Source organism: Populus euphratica, unplaced genomic scaffold, assembly GCF_000495115.2.
Source record: "Populus euphratica unplaced genomic scaffold, PopEup_1.0 scaffold25.1, whole genome shotgun sequence".
Taxonomy (NCBI): domain Eukaryota; kingdom Viridiplantae; phylum Streptophyta; class Magnoliopsida; order Malpighiales; family Salicaceae; genus Populus; species Populus euphratica.
In genome coordinates this window covers 1,654,791-1,676,039 of record NW_011499851.1, presented here as the reverse complement: position 1 = coordinate 1,676,039, position 21,249 = coordinate 1,654,791, and the positions used below count along the sequence as shown (strand labels likewise).

Below are 21,249 nucleotides of genomic sequence, written 5' to 3'. Positions count from 1 at the left end.
TGAGCTCTTGTATATAGTGGTTGCAAATCAAGAATATCAATTTTGTTCCATGTGCAAAATGTTTTGATACTTTTAAGTAAAGGTTCATATCCATTGTCCTGTAGCTTTTAAATCAATGATTTTATAGTTAAAACTAAACTCATGTCATTAACAAAGTCTTGATCTTATTGTTGCAAAGATCAGCATAAAATATCATCCAAATCCTAAAATTTATTTCATCAAATGCAATATAAAATGATGTTAATACAAACAAGTTGCTTTTGTATCACTTCATTCATAGTAATTTAATCCATATTTAGATATGGTATTGATAACTTTACAAGTTGCACTAACCATCCTTGACAAGTTACAAATTGATTGAAAATGAGAACCCTATAAAGTATTACCATATAGTTTTAAATTGGTTCACTCCTTTTCCTATCATATAGTTTTAATTTTAATGTACCATCTTGGTTCACTCCTTTTCCTTTATTTATTTCATCTTGAGCAATATTATTGCTAGTTTTAATTACTCGAGCAAGTTGTAACTCATTATTTATTTATTTTACATGAACTTATAACTATATTAATAATAGAATTCAAACTTGTAAAAAAACTGGTGGACAAGTTTTACTTCTATAAAGACAACAACAAAAGCTAATTGTACCCTGTAAGCTAGGCAATATACATAATAAGAAAAAGAAAAATCTTTAAAAAAAAAAGCTTGGAGTATATCTCACTCACATCGCATATTGTTTGCACCTTCATATCCTCAACCTCAAATATGTTGTACAAAAAAATCATAATAAAATAGAACATAAAACATATATTATTTTAGAGTCAATGTTCTAATATCTTTCACAGACACAAAATGAAAAAATATTCCCAAATGAAACCATATTTGTCAACAAACTATAAAACAATTTCTCTTTCTGTTTCATATCTAGTTCATGAAAAATGATACAGAACTTTGAATTCTTGATCTCATCACGAATAACCTTTCACGCATTGCTAGAAAAGACATTTAAATTTTTCTTTTGAATTTTATTAGAAGTTTATTTATCATTTTAACAAGGAGCATTTTTTAAAACAAGCTCATCAAGTTTATTATTATAACTTTCTAAGAGTTTCATGAATTTAATAAAATTACCTTAATTTTTTGAACTATAATTTTCATTAAGGCCTTTAAAGATACATGCTTGAAAATCTAGCAATCAAATAATATCAATTGTAGCTTTAAAGCATAAACTATTCTCAACTTTTTATAATGTTTGTTTATAATCAAATAATATCAATTGTAGCTTTAAAGCATAAACTATTCTCAACTTTTTATATTGTTTGTTTATCTATCAAGTTGTGAATATATTGCGATTAATTCATTAAATCTTCACTATCAAGTTGTGAATATATTCCGATTAATTCATTAAATCTTCACAACATTTCACTACAATTCGGTCAATTTTCCTTCCCACACGACCCAACAAAGGACAATATATCTCATCATTTACCTTCCTCCAATTAACAAAGCCTATGCATAAAAAAAAAACATTCAATCCCAACCTTTATGTTGTCTTTCCAAAATTGCAGCAAGGTAGACAAAAATATAGGATTCATTGCATTTGAATACTTTAGCCAACTCAAAAAATACTTTGAATTAAAAAGCATGAAATGAAAAATAGTGATTCTCATTTAAAAAAATATAAGTTGAATATATATGTTGGGATGGAATGACTTTGAGATAAGTGTGATAAATTAATGATTTTTGGTTAATAAAAGTATCTCATATCATTAGACATAATCTTTTATGACATTCCAAATAAGTAACATTTATTTCTTCAACAACATTCATTCAATTTCTTTTATTTAAGAGTTATTTCATCAAGATTTAGGAAGGAGTTGTCATATTTAAAGTAGTAGTTATAGATTAGAGATTGGCATATGGTTTCGTGAAAGAAAAAAATATAAAGCTTTTTGTTTCCATATCTCCACTCCACTCTTAAAACTTATTCAAAATAGGATAAACCTAAGAAATATCATAATTATTAGTTCAAAAATTAATCTTGTAGATTAGTCAAAATCAAAATCAAAATAAAACTAATATTTTGAATATATGCTAATACTATTTTGAATATATGATAATCATTTGTCTAATTGGTATCATTAAACATTCAAGTAATTAAAACCTTAAGGAATTTGATTTTATATAATTCATTAAAATCCATCAAAACCCCAATGCAAAGAAAATAAAAAGGAAATATAAGATTCCATATACCAAATATTAGAATTATCTTAAATTGTTGTTTGGTTGTGCATTTATTAAGAAAATAGAGATTATAGAGAACAAATTAAAGCAATTAAGGAAGTACAAACGACAATACCTTGCAACCTTTCTGAATACTGTTGCGAGAGAGAAATACAGAACTAAGAAACATTATCTATAAGAGAATTAAAGATATTTTTTTATTTTTTTGTCTTTGTACTCAATACTAGAGGTTTGAGCCAATGTTTACATATTTAAGAATGTTTTGGATGCAATATCCCTGCAGTGGGTTGAGCTACCCATTGAATATTAGAGCAACTGCAACTTATATTGCATGCCACCCTGGGCAAGACGCAAGAACAGCTAGCATAAATATGTTTTCTTTTGAAACTTTTTAAATTCATTAAAATCAATATTAAAAAAAAATCTTTGAAATTACCATGTTGATGAGAGAAATGATTCATAAAATTATTTAAAAAAAAAAAGAAACTTATCCCATGTTATCAAACAAAAACTACTGTTTAAAGAGAAATCTCATAAAACTTTCCTATTTCAGGTTCTAAACATTAAGAAGCCAGACGTCTTAATCTTGAAAAAAATATCTGATACAGCAATTGTAGAATGGAATAAATTAATGACTTTAGAAGAATTTGATGATCTCTTGGGGTTAATTGTAACAGTTCAGCATATTTCAACAATCACTCATAATATGCATGCTAGATAACACGACAAGCATGGCGTCACCTCTTTCCCACAACATAAACATTTTATATCCCTCACAAAATAAGAACCGAATTAAGATTCCGATGACAAATTAGAGCACCCGAGCAGCAAAACATAAGATCCAGGGTACTATATTCAGGGATTTATATGGAATACAGCATATAGTTCAGTTTAACAAATTAATACCATCCTCAATCAGATTTTTTTAATACAGATAAAGCAAAAAAAGTGTGGATACTGCCCTCTTAAAACAGGGTATAACACAAATTTCACTCGGCATACCATCCTAGGTCTCTAACAGTTACAGATGGACCCAATAAGAATTTTAGGATGATATGAGATGAACGAATCCTAGAACTATAACGGTCAGCTTTGATAGAATCCAAACTACAAGCTATGCAAAATATGAAGAAACTCCTGTTGCTAATTGGTTAGGTTATGCTCCTCGAAAGTCTCGTAAAAACAGGGTACCTAGATCCTAGAGACCAACCTGAAGAAGCTATGTTTGTCCAGTCTGTTGTGTATCATTGCTCATATGTTGGTCATTCCTGCCAGCCCTAAAATCTTCCTGTCCAGAAACTTCCCCGAGCCTCTCCTGCAATAAAAGACCGAAACTCTATGTGAAAACCACTTTATACAAGCAAGGTTTCTTGTTTCTGAGGTGGCTAATGAGTTAGTGCTTGTCTCAAAGCCATTCAAAATTGATCTGAAATTTGCATTAAATGATTATAATCCCCTAGTGTCATTTGTCATTTTTAAAAGATGCTCATCGTCATCAGCCAACTGTGTATTTGTCTCGTGTACAAACAGATAGCATTTTTGGTCCAATGTTCGCAATTCTTCATGGAAAAATTCCCACAAAGTCCAGTTAATATGTGAGTTTAATCTGTCCACCCCACTCAAACAAGTTCCTTCTATGTTTATTTTCTATAGTGTTTGGAAGTGTGGTAGCGATTGCTTTTCAAAGTATTTTTTACTTGGAAATGCATCAAAATAATGCTTTTTTCATTTTAAAAAAATCATTTTTGACATTAGCACATCAAAAAAATCCAAAAAACATAAACAAAAAAAAAATTTAGGGAAACAGAGACCAGGCTTTGCAATATGTTATCTTCATTACATGTCACATGCAGGCTATTTAGGTGATAGCTGATAAGATAAAAGACGACAAAATTCAACAAATCAAATCAAAGATTAAAACATCACCTTGAGAGAGGCGTTCTCTGCAAGAAGTTGCTCATACTCGCTCTTGATTTGGTTTACTTCTGATCTAAGATTGGCATTTTCTTCTTTTAAGGCTTCAGCACGTTGGGCCAGTTCATCACATTCAGCCTGACTCAAAAGCATGCATGCAACCCAATGAATTGATATATAGAGGCATGGCGCATGAAATAGCCAGACTAAATTACCAGATATTAAGGCGCACTTCGATACCTGTTTACGCAACCTGGACCGGCGAGCGGATTCTCTGTTTGACTGCTTCCTTCTCTGTCTCTTAAGCTCTCTTTCATCCTACAGCCAGAAAAACAAGAGGCGTAGACTCCTTTTAGATATAAAATAATAGAAAATACAAAAGTATGACAAAAAACTGCTGGCTTCTAACAAAATAATCCATGTCATTCAACTTGAGTCTGATTCAGATCCTCCCTCTAACAAAGATTAGAATTAATTAGTTTTAGCCTAAATCCATTAACTATGTATAAACAATTGATAATTCAAACTTCACCTCAAAAAAGCTGCAAACTTGAAAAGAAACTAAATACATTGTTTAATTTGAGACAACTCAATTGGAAAGCAGAAACAAAATCAAAACAATGCAGATGATAAAAACTGAATTGCTTTATAGAAGAATGTCAAGAATATCACAATCAAACATGCAATAGACTTTGAAACTAGATTGAAAAAATTCCAACAAACCCAATTTTGCATGAAAACATTAAAAGAGCTCACTTGGAATGATGTGCTGGATCATGATATATGAGATAATTGAGAATACTATATGAATGAGAATGGAAAATGCATGATTTCACTAAGGTATGGCCTCAGAAAACAATGGGCAGTTCAATTAATCTCAGGTCACAAGTGCTGAAAATCTAGAGATCAATCCACACCAGGAATTTTGTTTCTCCCATGCTGAGAGTATCTCAGTTAAAGGTGTTCCAATAAAATCAGAATCTTAAACAGCAAGGAAGATGTTAGTTAATGCTACAGTAAATAAGCAGATGCCAGGCAAATGAATTGGCAGGTGCATCAAAACAAAACTAAAATAAGCAAGTGCAAACTTTGAAGTAAAGTGTTCCCAGCCATTTGAAACCAACAATTTGAAGACTAAAACTAACCTGTAACCAAATCTGTGATTGAACACCATCCCGTGATCCAGTAGAAACTATCCCTCCAGCAACTGGAGTAGAAGGAACTTTCCCACGAATTGCAGGAACAGTAGATGAAGCAGGGGCTCCCCAGTAGTCCATTCCAATATTTAAGTTGGTTGTGGGGCCAGTTATAGCTCCTGGAGGGCTGGCAGCAGATATTGGCATGACAGCCATCGGTTGATTCATGATCGTATTAGATGCACCCTGTCCTCCATTCTGAGCACCATGTGCTGAACCACCATTCTGAGACGAGTCTGTTGTAATAAAATTCTTTATCAATAAACATGCAACGCTCAGTGTGATGACTTCATTATAAAAATATATAATCATAATCAAACCTTCCAGAGAATCTTGCCTGCCACCTGACTTCATTTGTGAGTCCTACAAAAGTAAACAAAAATAAAGTGTGTGAAAATGCTATTATAAGCATGCAAATAAAGTAAAAGGTTCCCAAAACATAAAAAATCTTGTCCATTTGATGACGAAAGGCAGATGTAAAAGTTTTATTCGGGATAAGCAGGATGCAATGATGATAGCCATAAAACTCTGTTTGGTATAATGGATTTGGAATGCGCCTACATTTAAGAGAACATATGAAACTTTTCTGAGTAAGGTGGACCTTGAACACCAGAATGTTCGAAACTTGAGCAGGGTCTCATCCGGCCAAAGCATCACAAGCCAAGGCAATTCAGGACAAATAGCACGCTACTTTTAGAATGTGCATATATTTACGAAACTTCATGAAGATCTTCTTGAGGAGTAAGGCAGTCCTTCAACTCCAAAATGCTTGAAACTTGAGTAGGACTCATTCAGATAATGCTTCCCTACCCAACACAACCCCCCCCCCCACCACAACCCAAAAAAAAAATTCTACAACCATTGCAAGCAAACCATCACCAATGTTAAATGCAGCAGAGTCCACAGAATCCAAATGACTTACCAAAGGTTAATTCCATTAGAACCTTTGTCAATAAGAGAAACCATCACCAGGGGAAGCCATAATTAATACTAAAGACTCAAATTAGGTAATCTTGATATATTCAGACAAATTCATGCTTACTGCTGAAACAAAATGCTTTCAACTATCTCTCATATAGCAGTCCTAGTGACATTCACAAGTTTAAAGACATAGCCATCTTTTTTTTTATTTTTTTCCCCTTCTGGTCATCTGGTAGTTAGTATTTCATATACCTACACAGCAATTTTCACTGCACATCACACTAAATGAGGAAACTTCATTTGTTTGTGGAACTAACAAGGATGCAAAGCAACCAGAACAAGATTACTCATGTAAGTGATTTTTGGCGTGGCAATTCAAAGGTCATAAGAGCAGCAAGCAAAAAGAATTATTTGATGTCAGTAGTGGCTTCTACACATAATAACTCTACCCACAACATGTAACACCAGGAATAATTGTCCCCAGAGACATGTGATGTGATCATCGGCAAAATATATATATTCCTACATGAGAGAAGAAAAAACAGCAGGTAATGGCAATCACCATTCCATCAATGTGACTATTATGATCACAAATTCCACGCTGAAAAATAATACCAATGTGTTATTAGTGGCAGTATTGCTCCACAATTACTTGAGGATCAAAACTGGGGTATTGCATCAAAGCATTTACACTGTCATGCAGCCAGCCCAGAAAACTTTCTTGTCCAATCATCCAGGTAATGCTAAATAATTAAGATGGGGGGCATAAGTTAATTAACCACAAAATCAACAACTAAGTGGCTGGTGAAAAAAGAATGGCATCAAGCATGCCAATCGATCATGTAAAGCATTTAATAAAACTAAGATAAACAGATAAAAAACTGATTTTCATGCACTTACACTCTGAGAATTTGCATCACTTCCTTCACTTGAGCCTTCACTACCACTCTCAGCACTACATATCAAGATTAATTCCAAGGTCAGATTGTTAGGATAATTTCATGGCAGCAATAAATAAGTCAATGCAACGAGTGGAGACCAAAGCGACAGCCTATCTACAATTTGTTATGATGAGGTCATAGCAGTAAAAAAATGAGACCCGTGAGCCTACCCTGTTTTTTCCATTCCATCCAACAAAACCAAATCATCAAAAAACAGCAAACTTGGACCACAAAGCAGAGCTCATTAACATGTCCCAATAAACACAAGGCAAAGTTCATCAACCAATATAAATAGCAGCCATGCATGCTATCCACACGTCCATCATTACCTCTTAGAATAAGCTCCGTTGGCAGACACTACTGTTGTTTTACCGTGCTCATTGTTCTTCCCAGTTATCATGTTTAAACTGCCCAAACTTCCTTTCGATCTTTTAATAGGCAGTTTTTCCTTAGCATCAGATGGCCTACCATCTGCTTCCATGCTGCCAGGAGTGTTTCTCTACACCAAATATTCAAACTTCCAAGTTATTCTTTACGTTGGCCTACAGAAAAAGACATGCCCTGTCATTTGCAATTATTCCAGAAGAAACTTCGTCTAGGAAACTCACAGAAACCTCAGCAATACCATTTGGAGAAGGCATTGCAAAAGGACTAAAAGGATAAGAACCCTGCACGAATTCAGAAGAAAATTAACTTTCGCTGGATTTGATGGTGTCAGTCTGAGAGCAGAAATCTTAAGCATAGTGGAAAACAATTACCGGAGGAATGGATGGATGAGCATATACACCATGCGGATACATTGCAACATATGGATGTGGTGGGGTACCATAGGGAGGCATGATGTGCTGCAATTTAAAAGTTACATGAGAACAGTGCCGATTTCCAACCAAAAGGTGAAATTACAGAATTTGAAAAAGGGGGTTTAAATTTCCTGTGAGATTTAAATACACTTGAAAAGATACGATGAAATTAACATGCAAACTACCCACAGCATCATGTGATTACATGATAAATACTTTTATGTGATCCAAAGACAACCTATGCGTTGCAACTAATCATTAACACAACTAATTTTGGCTTGTTTTGGCCAAGCTAGAGATGAAAATTTCAAGCCTGCATTCAAATCAAAATTGAGCTACATGAAAGCCAGCTAAACATCCTCTGTAAGTAAAGCCCTGCTGCTTTCATAACTGCTAGAGAATCTTGCTGAAGACACTCATGAGAAAAGCAGATTTTTAGTTAGAAGCACACTTTGTATGGGCAAAAAAAAAAAACCATGAGGGTTTATGGAGCAAGTTGTCCAACCAACCATTGTCCTCTATTTCAAAAAAAGAAAGCACGTTGACCATGCTACTTGAAAAGACCAGTTGAGCAAGCAGTCTCAAGGTTGTCAAGACAGTCCAGGACACAATTGGTGTTCATTTGACCTGTAAACTCATTTACCTTCCAAATGGACCGATGTTTGACATGACTCACTCCATCTCTAGACTAAGATCATTTGAAAGTTAATTACACTTACCCCTGTCCCATCTGATGACTACTTTTTTTTCTTACAATGCCCAATTTAGTGATTCTGTAGTTTTTGTACATGAATAAGTCTTAATAACAACGAATGCATACTCCTTAGAAAATGTCAACACAAAATCATTAGTACCTGAACCCCCCACATATATGGGTGAGCTTGGGGACTTGATGCCAAGAACCCAGGTGGAGGTATGGGAGAATATGCCTGTTGAAGAAACAACCAATCTGTATAATAAGCGTGATACAATATGAAACCATGATTATTTTTGAAAAAGTAACCAAGAGAAAGGTCTTCATTAACAGAACCTGAAACCCAGACCAGTCCGGATTTACAGTTGTAGCACTAGCAGTTGAAGGCTGCTCCTGAGAAGCACAAAAAGAATACACTTCGTTCAGCAACAGAACAAAAAACATTCGAGAAAAGTTTAATTTCTATGACAAACAAAGACGAATTCAACAAAACACACAAGAAAACCTGTGTAGGAGCAGCAGATGGTGGCTTGGCCTCCTTTTCCTTCCCAGTTTTATCCATATCACTGCTAACCATTATTATATATAACCCTCCAACAATTCCTCAAACCATCCTGCAATATAACCACCATCATTCACACCATCACAAACCCATTAATTGAAAGCCCACTACAATTTACACTAAAATTACTATAAAAAAAAAAGAAGCATAAATGACATAAGATTTGTGCCTTCATATTATTTTTAATTTCAAGGCTACAAAAAAGAAACAGGAACAGTATATCGAATACAGAAAAGCTTCAAACTTTCAATTGATTATGACTTCTCATAAACAAACAGAATACCAATTTACGAGGCATGCTTTAAGCATAGTTATCATCATATCCAAAACAACAAAACTATTCATTTCAAGAAACCCTAGATTATGAAATAATCATTTATTGAAATAGTAGAAAATGAGACAGATACATAAATTGTATCAATTAACCGAACCCGAAACAAATTTCAGGCAATGGCAATCTGTCAATAAAAACTGATCAATCAAAACCCTGGAAAAAAAAGGCAGTCTTGTAATTCAGCTAAATCAAGCAACCCATGCAAATACAATAACTAATTTAATTACCACTTTTTGAAATACCGGAAATCGAGCTCAAAATCGAAACTTGATCCACTTGCTCTTGGAGAAGCTAAACACAGAAAATAAAATACGCGTGAGCTGGTTTCGGTGGAGGACACAGATGGCAATTTGAAAATGAATGGGGCAGAGACTGGGAAAGAGAATTTTTTGTTCGATTTTTTATACAGATAAATAAATTGATGCGAGTTTTAGAGAGAGCGAGAGAGAGAGAGATGAGATCAGACAATTAGGGTTCGTTATTGGGTATTTTTTGGTAGTTGGTGTTGGGGGTTCACGGACCAGAAGCTGCGTGGGTCGTCGTGCTATAGTTGCTGGTTTCAGAGTGAAAAAACACAAGGAATTCTTTTTTCTATTCTTCACTATATGCAGCAAAAATTGCCTTCTTAGTTTTTACTAACTAGTTTATTTGCCCTTTAAATGTTTTAAAATGTAAAAAGAAAATATTAATAATAATAAGAAGAAGAAGAAGAACGCTGAGAGTTTTTTTTCTTTTTTCTTTTTTACATTATTATTAAACTGATAAAGTGAGTTAATATTAAAACACTCATTATCTAATTCAAATTTTCAATTAAATATGAGTTGATTCAACTTAAATCAATTAATTTTATAATTATAAATGTAAATATAATATAAATAACTAGTAAAATATAATTTATTTTAAAAATAATTTAAAATAATAATTTAAATAATATTTAAATAATAATAAATTAAATTAACATTAATCTCTGTTATGTGAGGCATGGATTTTATTAGATTTAATAAATATTTTATATAATTATATAAGTGGTAATGCAAATGGGTGTTAATAAATAATAATTATTTATAAATAAAATTCAAAAAAAAAGTTATTCTTGTCAGATTTACAAACCTTATTAACCACCCAAACATTGAAAAGGTCTATTGAATTTATAAAATTTAATAAAATATTTTTTCTAAAAATTACTTTTTTAACTACATAAAAAAATAAATGATAATAATATTAAGTTCAATTAAAAAATTCACATCACATTAAACTCATAAACAGAACAACTTGAATTAATCTAAAACTTGTCGTCACATTAAACTCATACTCATAAATAGAACAACTTGAATTAATCTAAAACTTGTAAAATACTTTAACCATGTAAAAAAATAAAAGGAAATAAGTTACAAAATTTAACTTTTAATCACTCTAATATTAAAAAAATAAACAAAAACAAATTTTAAAAAAAACATAAATTTAAAAAATAATAATAATACATTATGAATTATTATAATAATTCAGTTGAAATAAGTGCAGATAAACAGTAATTTTCCACGTACTTTAGCTTTTCTATTAATTAGAAAAACACTAATAGGATGCATGTGCATCCTTGCGAGCCGAATAAAAAATTAATTCAAGTGTGAAAAACAACAAGTGGGGTTGGTTATTTTTTTATAATAAAAAAATAAAATGTGTTTTGGAAGCTTGATTAGTGTATTTAATAAAATCAATCAGTCATCATAAGTGTTAATAAACACTAAAAAAATTATTTACAATAAATAAAAACTAAACTGGATGCCAAGTAATTGGTGTTATTTAATATTTTTATTTAATTATGCATCAATATATTTAAAAAATTAAAATTATAAATAAAAAATTTGATCCGAAGACATGTCATGTTATTTAATATTTTTATTTAATTAAGCATCAATATATTTAAAAAATTAAAATTAAAATAAAATAAAACCAAACAAAATAATGATGAGCATAGTTTCTTTGTATTTTATTTATCTAGTTTTGTTATATTTGTGGTCTCTTGCATGATCTAAATTTTAAATTCAATTCAATTGTGTTGGAATTGACTCGACATGGCTATTAGGCTAAGTAAGATCTGTTGCAACATGATCGCCTCTTGAAAACTTAATTTAGCTCAAAAAAATTCAAAGTCATTGTCATTTTAACCATTGCATAACTCAGAAAGGATCAAATGCAAACACAAAAATTAATAAAGGATAAAATCTAGCAAAAAAAAGTGTTTATAAATTAAAATGAAAAGGCAGCGGTATATTAGATCGATCTCAGTTAACTGGGTTAACCTATTAAATTCACAGTCCGATTCATGGACATGACAACAATGAACAAACCTATTTTGGCCATCTATCTCTTTTATTTTCTTTCCCTTCGTTTACCCCTAACTAGGTCTTTATTGGGCTCAGGTGGAATTAAAAAAAAAGACTAAACTGAAAAACTATCAAACAATCAAGCATAAAATAATAATATTTAAGAGTTATCAAAGAATAAAGATCAAATAAAAAAATTATATAATCAAGGATCAAATTTTTGAAAAACAATAACATACAACAGCAGCATGTGAGGAAGTCTACCACAGTTAAGTAGTGCATGAGACTTCCTCTCACCTTCAATAATGACTTTTATTAGTATATTAGTTTGCACTTTGTGGCAGGTCAATATTAATATTTTTAAAATATAAACAAAAATATTAAGAGTATAGAAAATGTTTTAAGTGTCTTGGATCTGTTATATATTAAAAGTATAAAGAATATTTCAAGCAAACCAGGTTTAATAGTCATGTCAGACCAACATAGGCAAACATGTCAAACTCACGTTATTTTGATCGGACATCCAAGTAATTTGGTCTTGCTTGTTTGTCAGATCCAAGTAAACGTGGTCCAATACAACTTTTAGAATTTAAAAATAATAAAACAATACTAAAATACCTTCATGATTATAAAAAAAAATACACAACCAAACATTGTGAAATAACAAAAATACCCAATATACAAAGCTTTTTTTTGTCTTTTTCAAGGCTAAATATATATTTTAACTACATTTTAATAGGTTTTAATTTTGTTAACCTTGGAAGTAGAATAATATTTTCACTGTGCAAATAATCAGGAAATGAATACCACATCCTCGTTGAAACGTTTAATGACCAATAAGTCTGTGAAAAATATGAATTACACCCACAACTAGGGCTTCAATTTTTTTAACCAAGGGCTAAATGATAATTTATTTTTTTTGTGAAAAAACAACATTAGTCCTATCCTAATACAAATCTATAATAGACTGTGTCATGGTCCACAGTATACTTGTGTAGGGTTGCCAGACCCAAGCAATATGGGCTAGACATGGTTGTCTGACCCAGATACCTTGGGCCTTGCGTAGCTGCCAGACCCAGGCACTTCAGCATATTATTATTACCGAACCCAGACATTGGTTTGACATTTTTTTGGGCCCGGCCTGGCATAGGTCAATCCAAAAAATTAAAGAAATAATTTTAGATTTTAATATTTCATATAAAAAATTAAGAAATAATCCATGTGGATATAAGCTAAAATACTATTTCAAAAGGTTTATTTATCTCACACTAAAAAAAGATATTATCTTATTCTATTAAGTTGAAGTATTTAAACTAATTTTTTTTTTATCTTACATTGAATAAACACAATTTTTTTCTTGTAAATATAGAATATACTAGATGCCACGTCAACGCGATGCCGCAAGATTGTGGAAATTAACCAAGGGCTAAATGATAATTTATTTTTTTTGTGAAAAAACAACATTAGTCCTATCCTAATACAAATCTATAATAGACTGTGTCATGGTCCACAGTATACTTGTGTAGGGTTGCCAGACCCAAGCAATATGGGCTAGACATGGTTGTCTGACCCAGATACCTTGGGCCTTGCGTAGCTGCCAGACCCAGGCACTTCAGCATATTATTATTACCGAACCCAGACATTGGTTTGACATTTTTTTGGGCCTGGCCTGGCATAGGTCAATCCAAAAAATTAAAGAAATAATTTTAGATTTTAATATTTCATATAAAAAATTAAGAAATAATCCATGTGGATATAAGCTAAAATACTATTTCAAAAGGTTTATTTATCTCACACTAAAAAAAGATATTATCTTATTCTATTAAGTTGAAGTATTTAAACTAATTTTTTTTTTATCTTAAATTGAATAAACATAATTTTTTAATATAGAGTATACTAGATGCCATGTCAACGCGATGCCGCAAGATTGTGGAAAAAATAAAAAATATATAGAGAAAGAAAAACTGTTGCAATCCATAATATTTTCAATGAAAAAACTATAATGCTAAATTCTTAACCAGCTTAATAATAAAAAAATAAAATCAACAAAGAAAATTTTGAAAAAAATCATAACAAAAAAAAAACCATGAAGGCACAAGGAAATCTATAGTTGTAATTCTCAATCAGCTCAATATTAAAAATAATAAAATCAATAAAGATCATTTTTAAAAAAATCATAACAAAAAAAATCATATAGGGAAACGCTGTAGCAATCCACAATATTTTAAAGAAAAAAAATATGAAGCTAAATTCTCAACTAGCTCAATATAAAAAAAAATCAACAGAGATATTTTCAAAAAAAACCACATGGGGAAACACTATAGCAATTTATGGTGTTTTAAATAAAAAAATTACAAAGCTAAATTCTTAACTAGCTCGATATTAAAAAAATAAAATCAACAAAAATAATTCTAAAAATAAACACAAAAAATGGTAAAAAAGGATATTTTTGGAAAAAAAAACAAAAAGAAAAACTTGTGTGAAAAGTTAAAACTGAATTCTCAACCAACTAAGTATAAAAAAAAAATCAATAAAGATAATTTAAAAAAACATATGGGGAAACACTATACCAAAACAAAAACCATGAGGGGAAATATTGTCATAGTTCACAATGTTTTAAAGAAAAAAATATGAAAAAAAAATTATCAACTAACTCAATATAAAAAATAAAATCGAGAACAACCATTTTGGGGAAAAAAAGAAGAAAAAAAAACAAAAAAAAACAACGACCATTTTGGGGAAAAAAAAGAAGAAAAAAGAGAAAAAAAAAACAAAAAAAAAACATGTAACAAAATATTTTAGTAATCCATAATGTTTTTTTAAAAAAAACTACAGAACTTAATTTTCAACCAGTTTAATATTAAAAAAAACTACAGAACTTAATTTTTAACCAGTTTAATATTAAAAAAAATCGGCAAAGATAATTTAAAAAAAACATAAAAAAAAGAGAGAGGGATTCTTGGGGGAAAAAACATGTAAAACCCCAAAAAGGGGGGGGCGAAAAAAATGTGGGAAAAAACAAAAAAAAAACAAAACACAGAAAAACAAAACAAAAAAAACATGTGGGGAAAGCTACATCACTTTCTGTATACATTTTAAAGTATTAGTTAATATATTAATAAGCTTTAAATATTACATTAAAAAAATAAAATATTCTTTTAGTATTTATATAGTGAACTTTGATATGAGTTAGTAGCCACATGAAAAACAAGGGGTCTCAGACTAGGGAAAAAACACTTAAAAAAAAAATCTTTACTAGGTTCTATTGGGTCACCTAAGTCCTGAGTTGACTTGTTAAGTGGGGCCGAGTCTAATAACTATGCTTAAAGAGCAAAAGGTAAGTTTGAGAATATTACTTATTACTTATTCCTTTCTTCTCTAGTTAAATAAAACCGGTTAATTAATCTTTAAAATTTCAAAATATAGATTTAGATCTGCTTTTGCATTGTTATTTTTTAATTTTATTTTTTACCCAAGCGTTTGGGCCTAACAACCATGCCAGACCCCTCTGCGCCTGTTTTTGAATGCCAAAACTAAAACACATGGGTCTAGCAGTCATACCTGATCCAAACATGATTTTCAAATCCAAGATGCTTGAGTTTGGCATTGATGCGAGATCTAGGCGCAAGTCTAACATTGTTGTCATTCGCATCCCTAAAACTCATTTAATTTTTTTTTATTAATCTCTAATTTAGTGAAAAAATCATCTATAAAATTGTATAAATTAAGAGTTGAAAGGATTATAAGTCTTTTATATATATTGTATTTTCTTTTCTTATAACATAATGTATCAATTCAAAGGTTCTTCATGATCATACATTTCAAATTTTTGTATATACTAATAGTTATAACGTAGAATAAACTCTTCTTGTAACAAATTTTGACATTTAGATCACTCAATAACATCTTAAATTTATAAAAAGCATAAACCCTTTAAAAAATATCAAACACTTGGATGGAAATATAAAATCAATATTTTCATTTATGATGCATATAAAAAAAAAAAGTTTATTTTTGAAGACTGGAAATAAATCATTTAGAATTCAACATTTTTTTTCCATTCTTCCCTTTTTGAATATAATAAATTTATAAAATATGTTGTGCAAATAAAAAAGAGTTTGCAATTAAGTTCTTCTGCATATGAATAAAAAATGTTGCTTGAATTAGATGATATTTGTTTTTGCAGTCCAATCATGTTTTTGAAAAATTTTATATTTTTTGACTTAAGTGCGTGGATGTGTTATGGTTGTTAGGCTTAGGTGATTGGGTATAACAACCATACAAGACCTAGGATACTTGGTAATGACAAACATGTCTGATTTGACAAACAACAAACAAATAAGATAGTTGTGCATTTTAGTTGTCAGAAAAAAAGAAAAAAGAAAAAACACAAATAATTTATCACTAGTGGCAATCCAACAATTATCTGTCTATATGAGCCACACCATATGGAAAAAGACATGACTATACATCCAATGAGACAACGGATGACCAAATTTGATCACTGAAAAGCATCACACTAGTGAGTGTCGCCTTTTCAATGGGGAAGAAAAACAAAGCTAAAAAAACATCTCGTAAAAAGATAAAAAAATTAAAAGTGAAACTATTATTATAATCCACAGTAAAAGGTATTTTGATCTATAATAATTTCCCCACACAATTTAACTTTTATTATAATTAATGTTGTCAAAATCATCTTGCCCAAAACTCCTCTCTAAGGTATCTTTTTTTTCTTTTGTATTTACTCTTTTCTCTCTCATTTCATGTGCTTTTTTTTTAAAAAAAAAACATTGTTGTTGTCCATAATGTTATTATTTTGATATTAATTATTTTCATGATTGCTCCTGCATTTGTAGCCAACCACGGGAAACAAATGTCTGGTAGCGACTGAAAACTTAATTTAGTGTGCATGGGCCCCATCAATTTTCACGTTGAAAACACAGGATCACTGAAAGCAGCACAATGCTGCTTTTAATCGTGGAGAGCTCTCACTCTCCACTGTTTAAGTGAAAGGTGAGACATGCAACACTATTCATATGAATAGTAGTGCATGTTTTTATTGTTTTGGCCAAATCAAGTCTAACCCCGTAAAAAAATTAAATTTTATTTTTTATTTTTAATTGTATTTTATTCATGATGTAACATTCACAAAATTTTATCACAATTCCAATTTTATTCCTGATTATATTTTACTTGATGTTGTTGCGTACTTAGGAAACCAAGGAAATTGTAGTCCTTGTTGAATATATTTTTTACGTTATGGAATTGCAGATAGTTTAATTAAACAATAAAAAATATTTTATATTAAGTATTATTTATTTCATGATATAAGAGTAATAGTTCAATCTATAATATTTAAATTAAAAACCATCAATATTAATATATATTTTTTAAAATTATTTTATAACCTCAATTTTAAAAACATTCCTAACCAAAGACATTAAACTACTTTTTGTTCAACCTTAATTTCAACCATAGTTTTAACCAAATATACATAAATACCAAATCAACCTTAATTAAAAATACTTTTTATAAAATAATTTTTTTTAAATCATAGCAATAAAAAATAAAAACTACTGTAATACCAAACACACAGCAATAAAAACTACTGTAATACCAAACACACTTTTATGAGTGGTTTAGTTGATGCATGATTGGGATTGACGGTGATGATGGGAATATTCTCCCTCTAGTTTTTTTTTAATGCTTTAAAACTCAAAAGGGAAAAACTAATCTTTAGTTATTGGTGCATTTCATCATCACTTGTTTATAATCGGTTCATGCATATAAATAAAATGAATTTGTTTTAGATGAATTTATATTTATGAATCTCAACTAAAAATGGATTAACCTATATAAATAATTTATTATTATTTTAAATCTTCACCATTTAAAAAAAGTTTGGTAGATTTAGATTTTTTCCATTGACAAAATGCAATTTGACTTAATGAAATAAAGGATAAATTTATTTATTTTTATTTTTTGAATTCAAGAATTAACTTGGATTAAGAATATCCATGTCAAAATAAGAGATATGCATTTAGAATCATATAAAAAGAAAATTTAATATACCAGGTTTTATACTATTTTTTTTTTAAAAGAAGAAGAAGAGTGTTTATGGTGTTTTTATACCAATTTGTTTTTAAATAAACTCTTTATGATGTAGCCAAACAAATTATTTTGAATATTTAAGAATTTTTTTTTACTTTAAGATGTGATTTAAAACTTTTATACAAATAAGCAAACCCATAAAAGTGAAAAATCAAACTCAACAATAAAAAGTCAAGCTTTATTTTAAAAACTTGTTTCATATTGCGGTAATAATTACTTTAAAAATGTATTAAAATAATATTTTATTATTATTTTTTAAAATTTATTTTTAATATTTGCATATAAAAATGATTTAAAAACATCTAAAAATTAATTTAAAACAAGGAAAAAATAAAAAAATAATTTTAATTTTTTAAAAAAACTCTTTTAAAATACCAAAAACAAAGAGACTCTAAGTCTCAATAAAAACTTTTGAAGCTACAATTACATGTTTGATTTTTGTTCTTCTTTAAATTAGTGAGGCGTGGAATGAGTATAAAATATAGAATATAAAGCATCAACAAATAAACTATCAAACTATATAAATGACTCGTGTTTATTTCTAAGGTGATATAAACATTTCTTAGAAAGTACATAACAAAATACGACGTGTCATTGACTTAATTAGATTTGATAAACTCATTTAATTTAATAGCATTAATTTAAAAAATACAATGGCAGTAAATAAATTAGAAAAAATGACAAAAAAACTAAATAAAATCATAAAACTCAATTATAAAACAACCCCATATTAAGGAGTATAATTGAAAAAATATTTTAAAAAAATAAAAAAATCAAGTCAAATCAAGTTAATCCCTTAACCCTATGCATATAGGAATAATATTGGATTAAACCCGTAGAAAAAAAAAAGGTGTGGAGATCAATTTTCAATCAATCAAATGTTGAATGATGAAATTGAAAAAAATAATTTAAAAAAAAATAAATGTTGAAGGATGTTATCTGATAATGAAAGAAAAAATAAATGAGAATGAGATAACCTCATATAAAGCAAAATAGAAAGAAAAAATCAAAACTCAATTTCTAGCAAATAAAATATGAAAAAAAAATAAAGAAAAAAATAATATAAAAAAAATCGAGAGAACTCTACCTGAGCCCACCTAAGTTAGCATGAAGATTTGTAGCTTGATTGTGATATCAAAGTTACCCCTTCAAAAATAAATTAAATAAAACTATGAATCTTAATTATAAAAAAAATCAATATTGAAGGGTGAGATGGCCCAAATTATTTTTAAAATCAATGAAAAATACAATAGAAAAATTATATAAAAAATAATAGAGATTAATCTCCAATTAAATAAAAGCTGAGAGATGAAACTAAAAAATATATAAGCTTGAAAAAAGAGAGAAAAATAAGTAAGCTTGAGTGAATTTCTTAAACTTAGTTTAATTATTTAAATTTACAATCTGTGAAATTCTTGACCCGAGCTCGACTAAGAAACTCAATTTTCAACCAATTTAATATTAAATGATGAAATAAAAAAATCAATTTAAAAATTTATCAAAGTAAAAAAAAAATAGAAGAATGAGGATCAAATATGAAAAAAAATCAAAAGAGGTTGATTTTTTTAAAAAAAACATCAATTTTAAAAATTATTTCAAATAAAACATAGCAATAAAAAATAAGAATTAAATTTTAAAATTAAAAAATTAAAGGATAATGCAATTAAACAAATCAATTTTTATAAATTATTTCATATAAAAAAATAATAATTAAAAAAAATAGAACCAAACCTAAAGAAAAAAATAAAATTGAAGGATTTTTTTGAAAACTTGAAAAGTTAGGCATAGAAATCGAGAAAGATAGAAAGAAAAGGTCATCAACGTTAAACTCGAGATTCGTTGACCACATGCATTGCCTAATAATTGAGGAGCTACTAAGATGACTCAACTACAAACCTAAAAGTAAGTATTTAGCTATCAGATAACACCTCATTTGCCCCTTAAAGAGCATAATTGTTACCCACATGTTGATGCATTCGACACTTGTGTGAGCGAATGTTTTTTAATAATGTGTACTTGTATGTGTGTGTGTGTTTGTTACATTACTAAATAGCTCGTAAGTGAACCTAATTATATATATAAAAAAAACACAAAGAAAAAAAAATGAAAACACCTCTAGATAAAAATTAAATAAATTTTGATTAAAGGTAATTCAGTCATTTCATTATGCTTAAAAAAGAAAAGAAAAAGTTCTTTAACATAATTTTAATATTAATCATTTTATTATGTTTAAAAAGAAAAAAAAGTTCTTTAACATAATTTTAATATTTTTGCTTTTAAGAATAATTAAATTATTTTATTGTGCTTAAAAATACATATGATAACATCAATTTGTCTAGATCAAATTTAATAATGACAAATTGATCATGTAAAAAAAGACATTATTACCTCTTCGTAACAAATTAAGTTGATTTTGTTTAAGAAGAACAATATAATTATTGTATTGTTCCAATCTACAATTCAACAAATTTAGGGTCATAATGATTTACCGATCCCTTATAGTTTTTTTTTAATAGTCGATGAGTCGTAAATCAATAATTGAATATCAAGTATCAATTATAAAACACCACTATGCACAATTAAGTTCATGTAAATATTTATGATAAACAAAATTTGTGTTGTTTTTAAGTCTAATGACTCTATATCCATTAATAACATTATCAAGTTTGCACAAGTTTAGTTGTTGGCTCTGAAAAACTTGTTATGTACATGGATTGGACTAGCTTTTATCATAACTTTTGCCGGGCTTTTAGGTCTTGTTTATATAGAGTTTTTTTTTGAAAAATTAGCATTGTAATATCATGTGACGTAGGAGTAGATTGTTTCAATAATCCAACTCATATCCTATGATTTTATTGTAGCGAGTTAAATACCTTTCCTTAACTTTTTAATGTTCCTCAAATGATCTATTTTTGCATAGGGGAGATCATGATGATGATCCTCATTTCCTTGTTTATATGATCAATGCTGTGCTAAACGTGTGTTATGCATATAATAGCTTCTCAATTTCTTTCAAAATAAATTGCTTTAAGGAAATTTATTCTCCTTTCTACTTCTCAGTGTCAACATTACTCCTCAATAACTAATCGGTAGTCAACTTAATTATATTTTTATTTTTTATTTTTATAGTGTAAATTAAGAAATTGAACTATATATCTTTTAAGCATAATCAAACTCCTTACCTGAAATTTTCTAAACTAACAAAACTCT

At 29.2% G+C, this 21,249-nt stretch overlaps 1 protein-coding gene across 3 annotated transcripts; it reads right to left on the bottom strand.

Moving 5' to 3' along the window:
* Positions 1-3,071: 3,071 nt before the first annotated feature.
* On the bottom strand, positions 3,072-10,239 carry BZIP68 (basic region/leucine zipper transcription factor 68). Of its 3 annotated transcripts, none has more exons than XM_011020168.1 (13): positions 9,832-10,239; positions 9,214-9,322; positions 9,045-9,101; positions 8,869-8,943; positions 7,973-8,059; positions 7,823-7,882; positions 7,544-7,713; positions 7,174-7,228; positions 5,673-5,715; positions 5,302-5,588; positions 4,397-4,474; positions 4,169-4,294; positions 3,072-3,557 (listed from the first exon to the last, which is right to left on the bottom strand). In XM_011020168.1, exons 2-13 carry the CDS (start codon positions 9,283-9,285, stop codon positions 3,462-3,464), a joined length of 1,206 nt encoding a protein of 401 aa, XP_011018470.1. In that variant the 5' UTR covers positions 9,286-9,322; positions 9,832-10,239; the 3' UTR covers positions 3,072-3,461. The 3 variants fall into 3 exon arrangements, with proteins under 3 accessions (XP_011018470.1, XP_011018472.1, XP_011018471.1); XM_011020170.1 differs by having other exon boundaries at positions 9,847-10,239; XM_011020169.1 differs by having other exon boundaries at positions 9,885-10,239.
* Between the last annotated feature and the right edge of the window lie 11,010 nt (positions 10,240-21,249).

What these genes read in the sequence shown, in the direction of transcription:
- BZIP68 (XM_011020168.1), bottom strand. Translation starts at nt 9,285, where the DNA reads ATGGTTAGCAGTGATATGGATAAAACTGGGAAGGAAAAGGAGGCCAAG. An exon ending in CATCTGCTGCTCCTACACAG is followed by an intron (nt 9,102 to 9,213) that starts GTTTTCTTGTGT and finishes TGTGCTTCTCAG; the next exon opens with GAGCAGCCTTCAACTGCTAG. An exon ending in CTCATCCATCCATTCCTCCG is followed by an intron (nt 7,883 to 7,972) that starts GTAATTGTTTTC and finishes GAATTCGTGCAG; the next exon opens with GGTTCTTATCCTTTTAGTCC.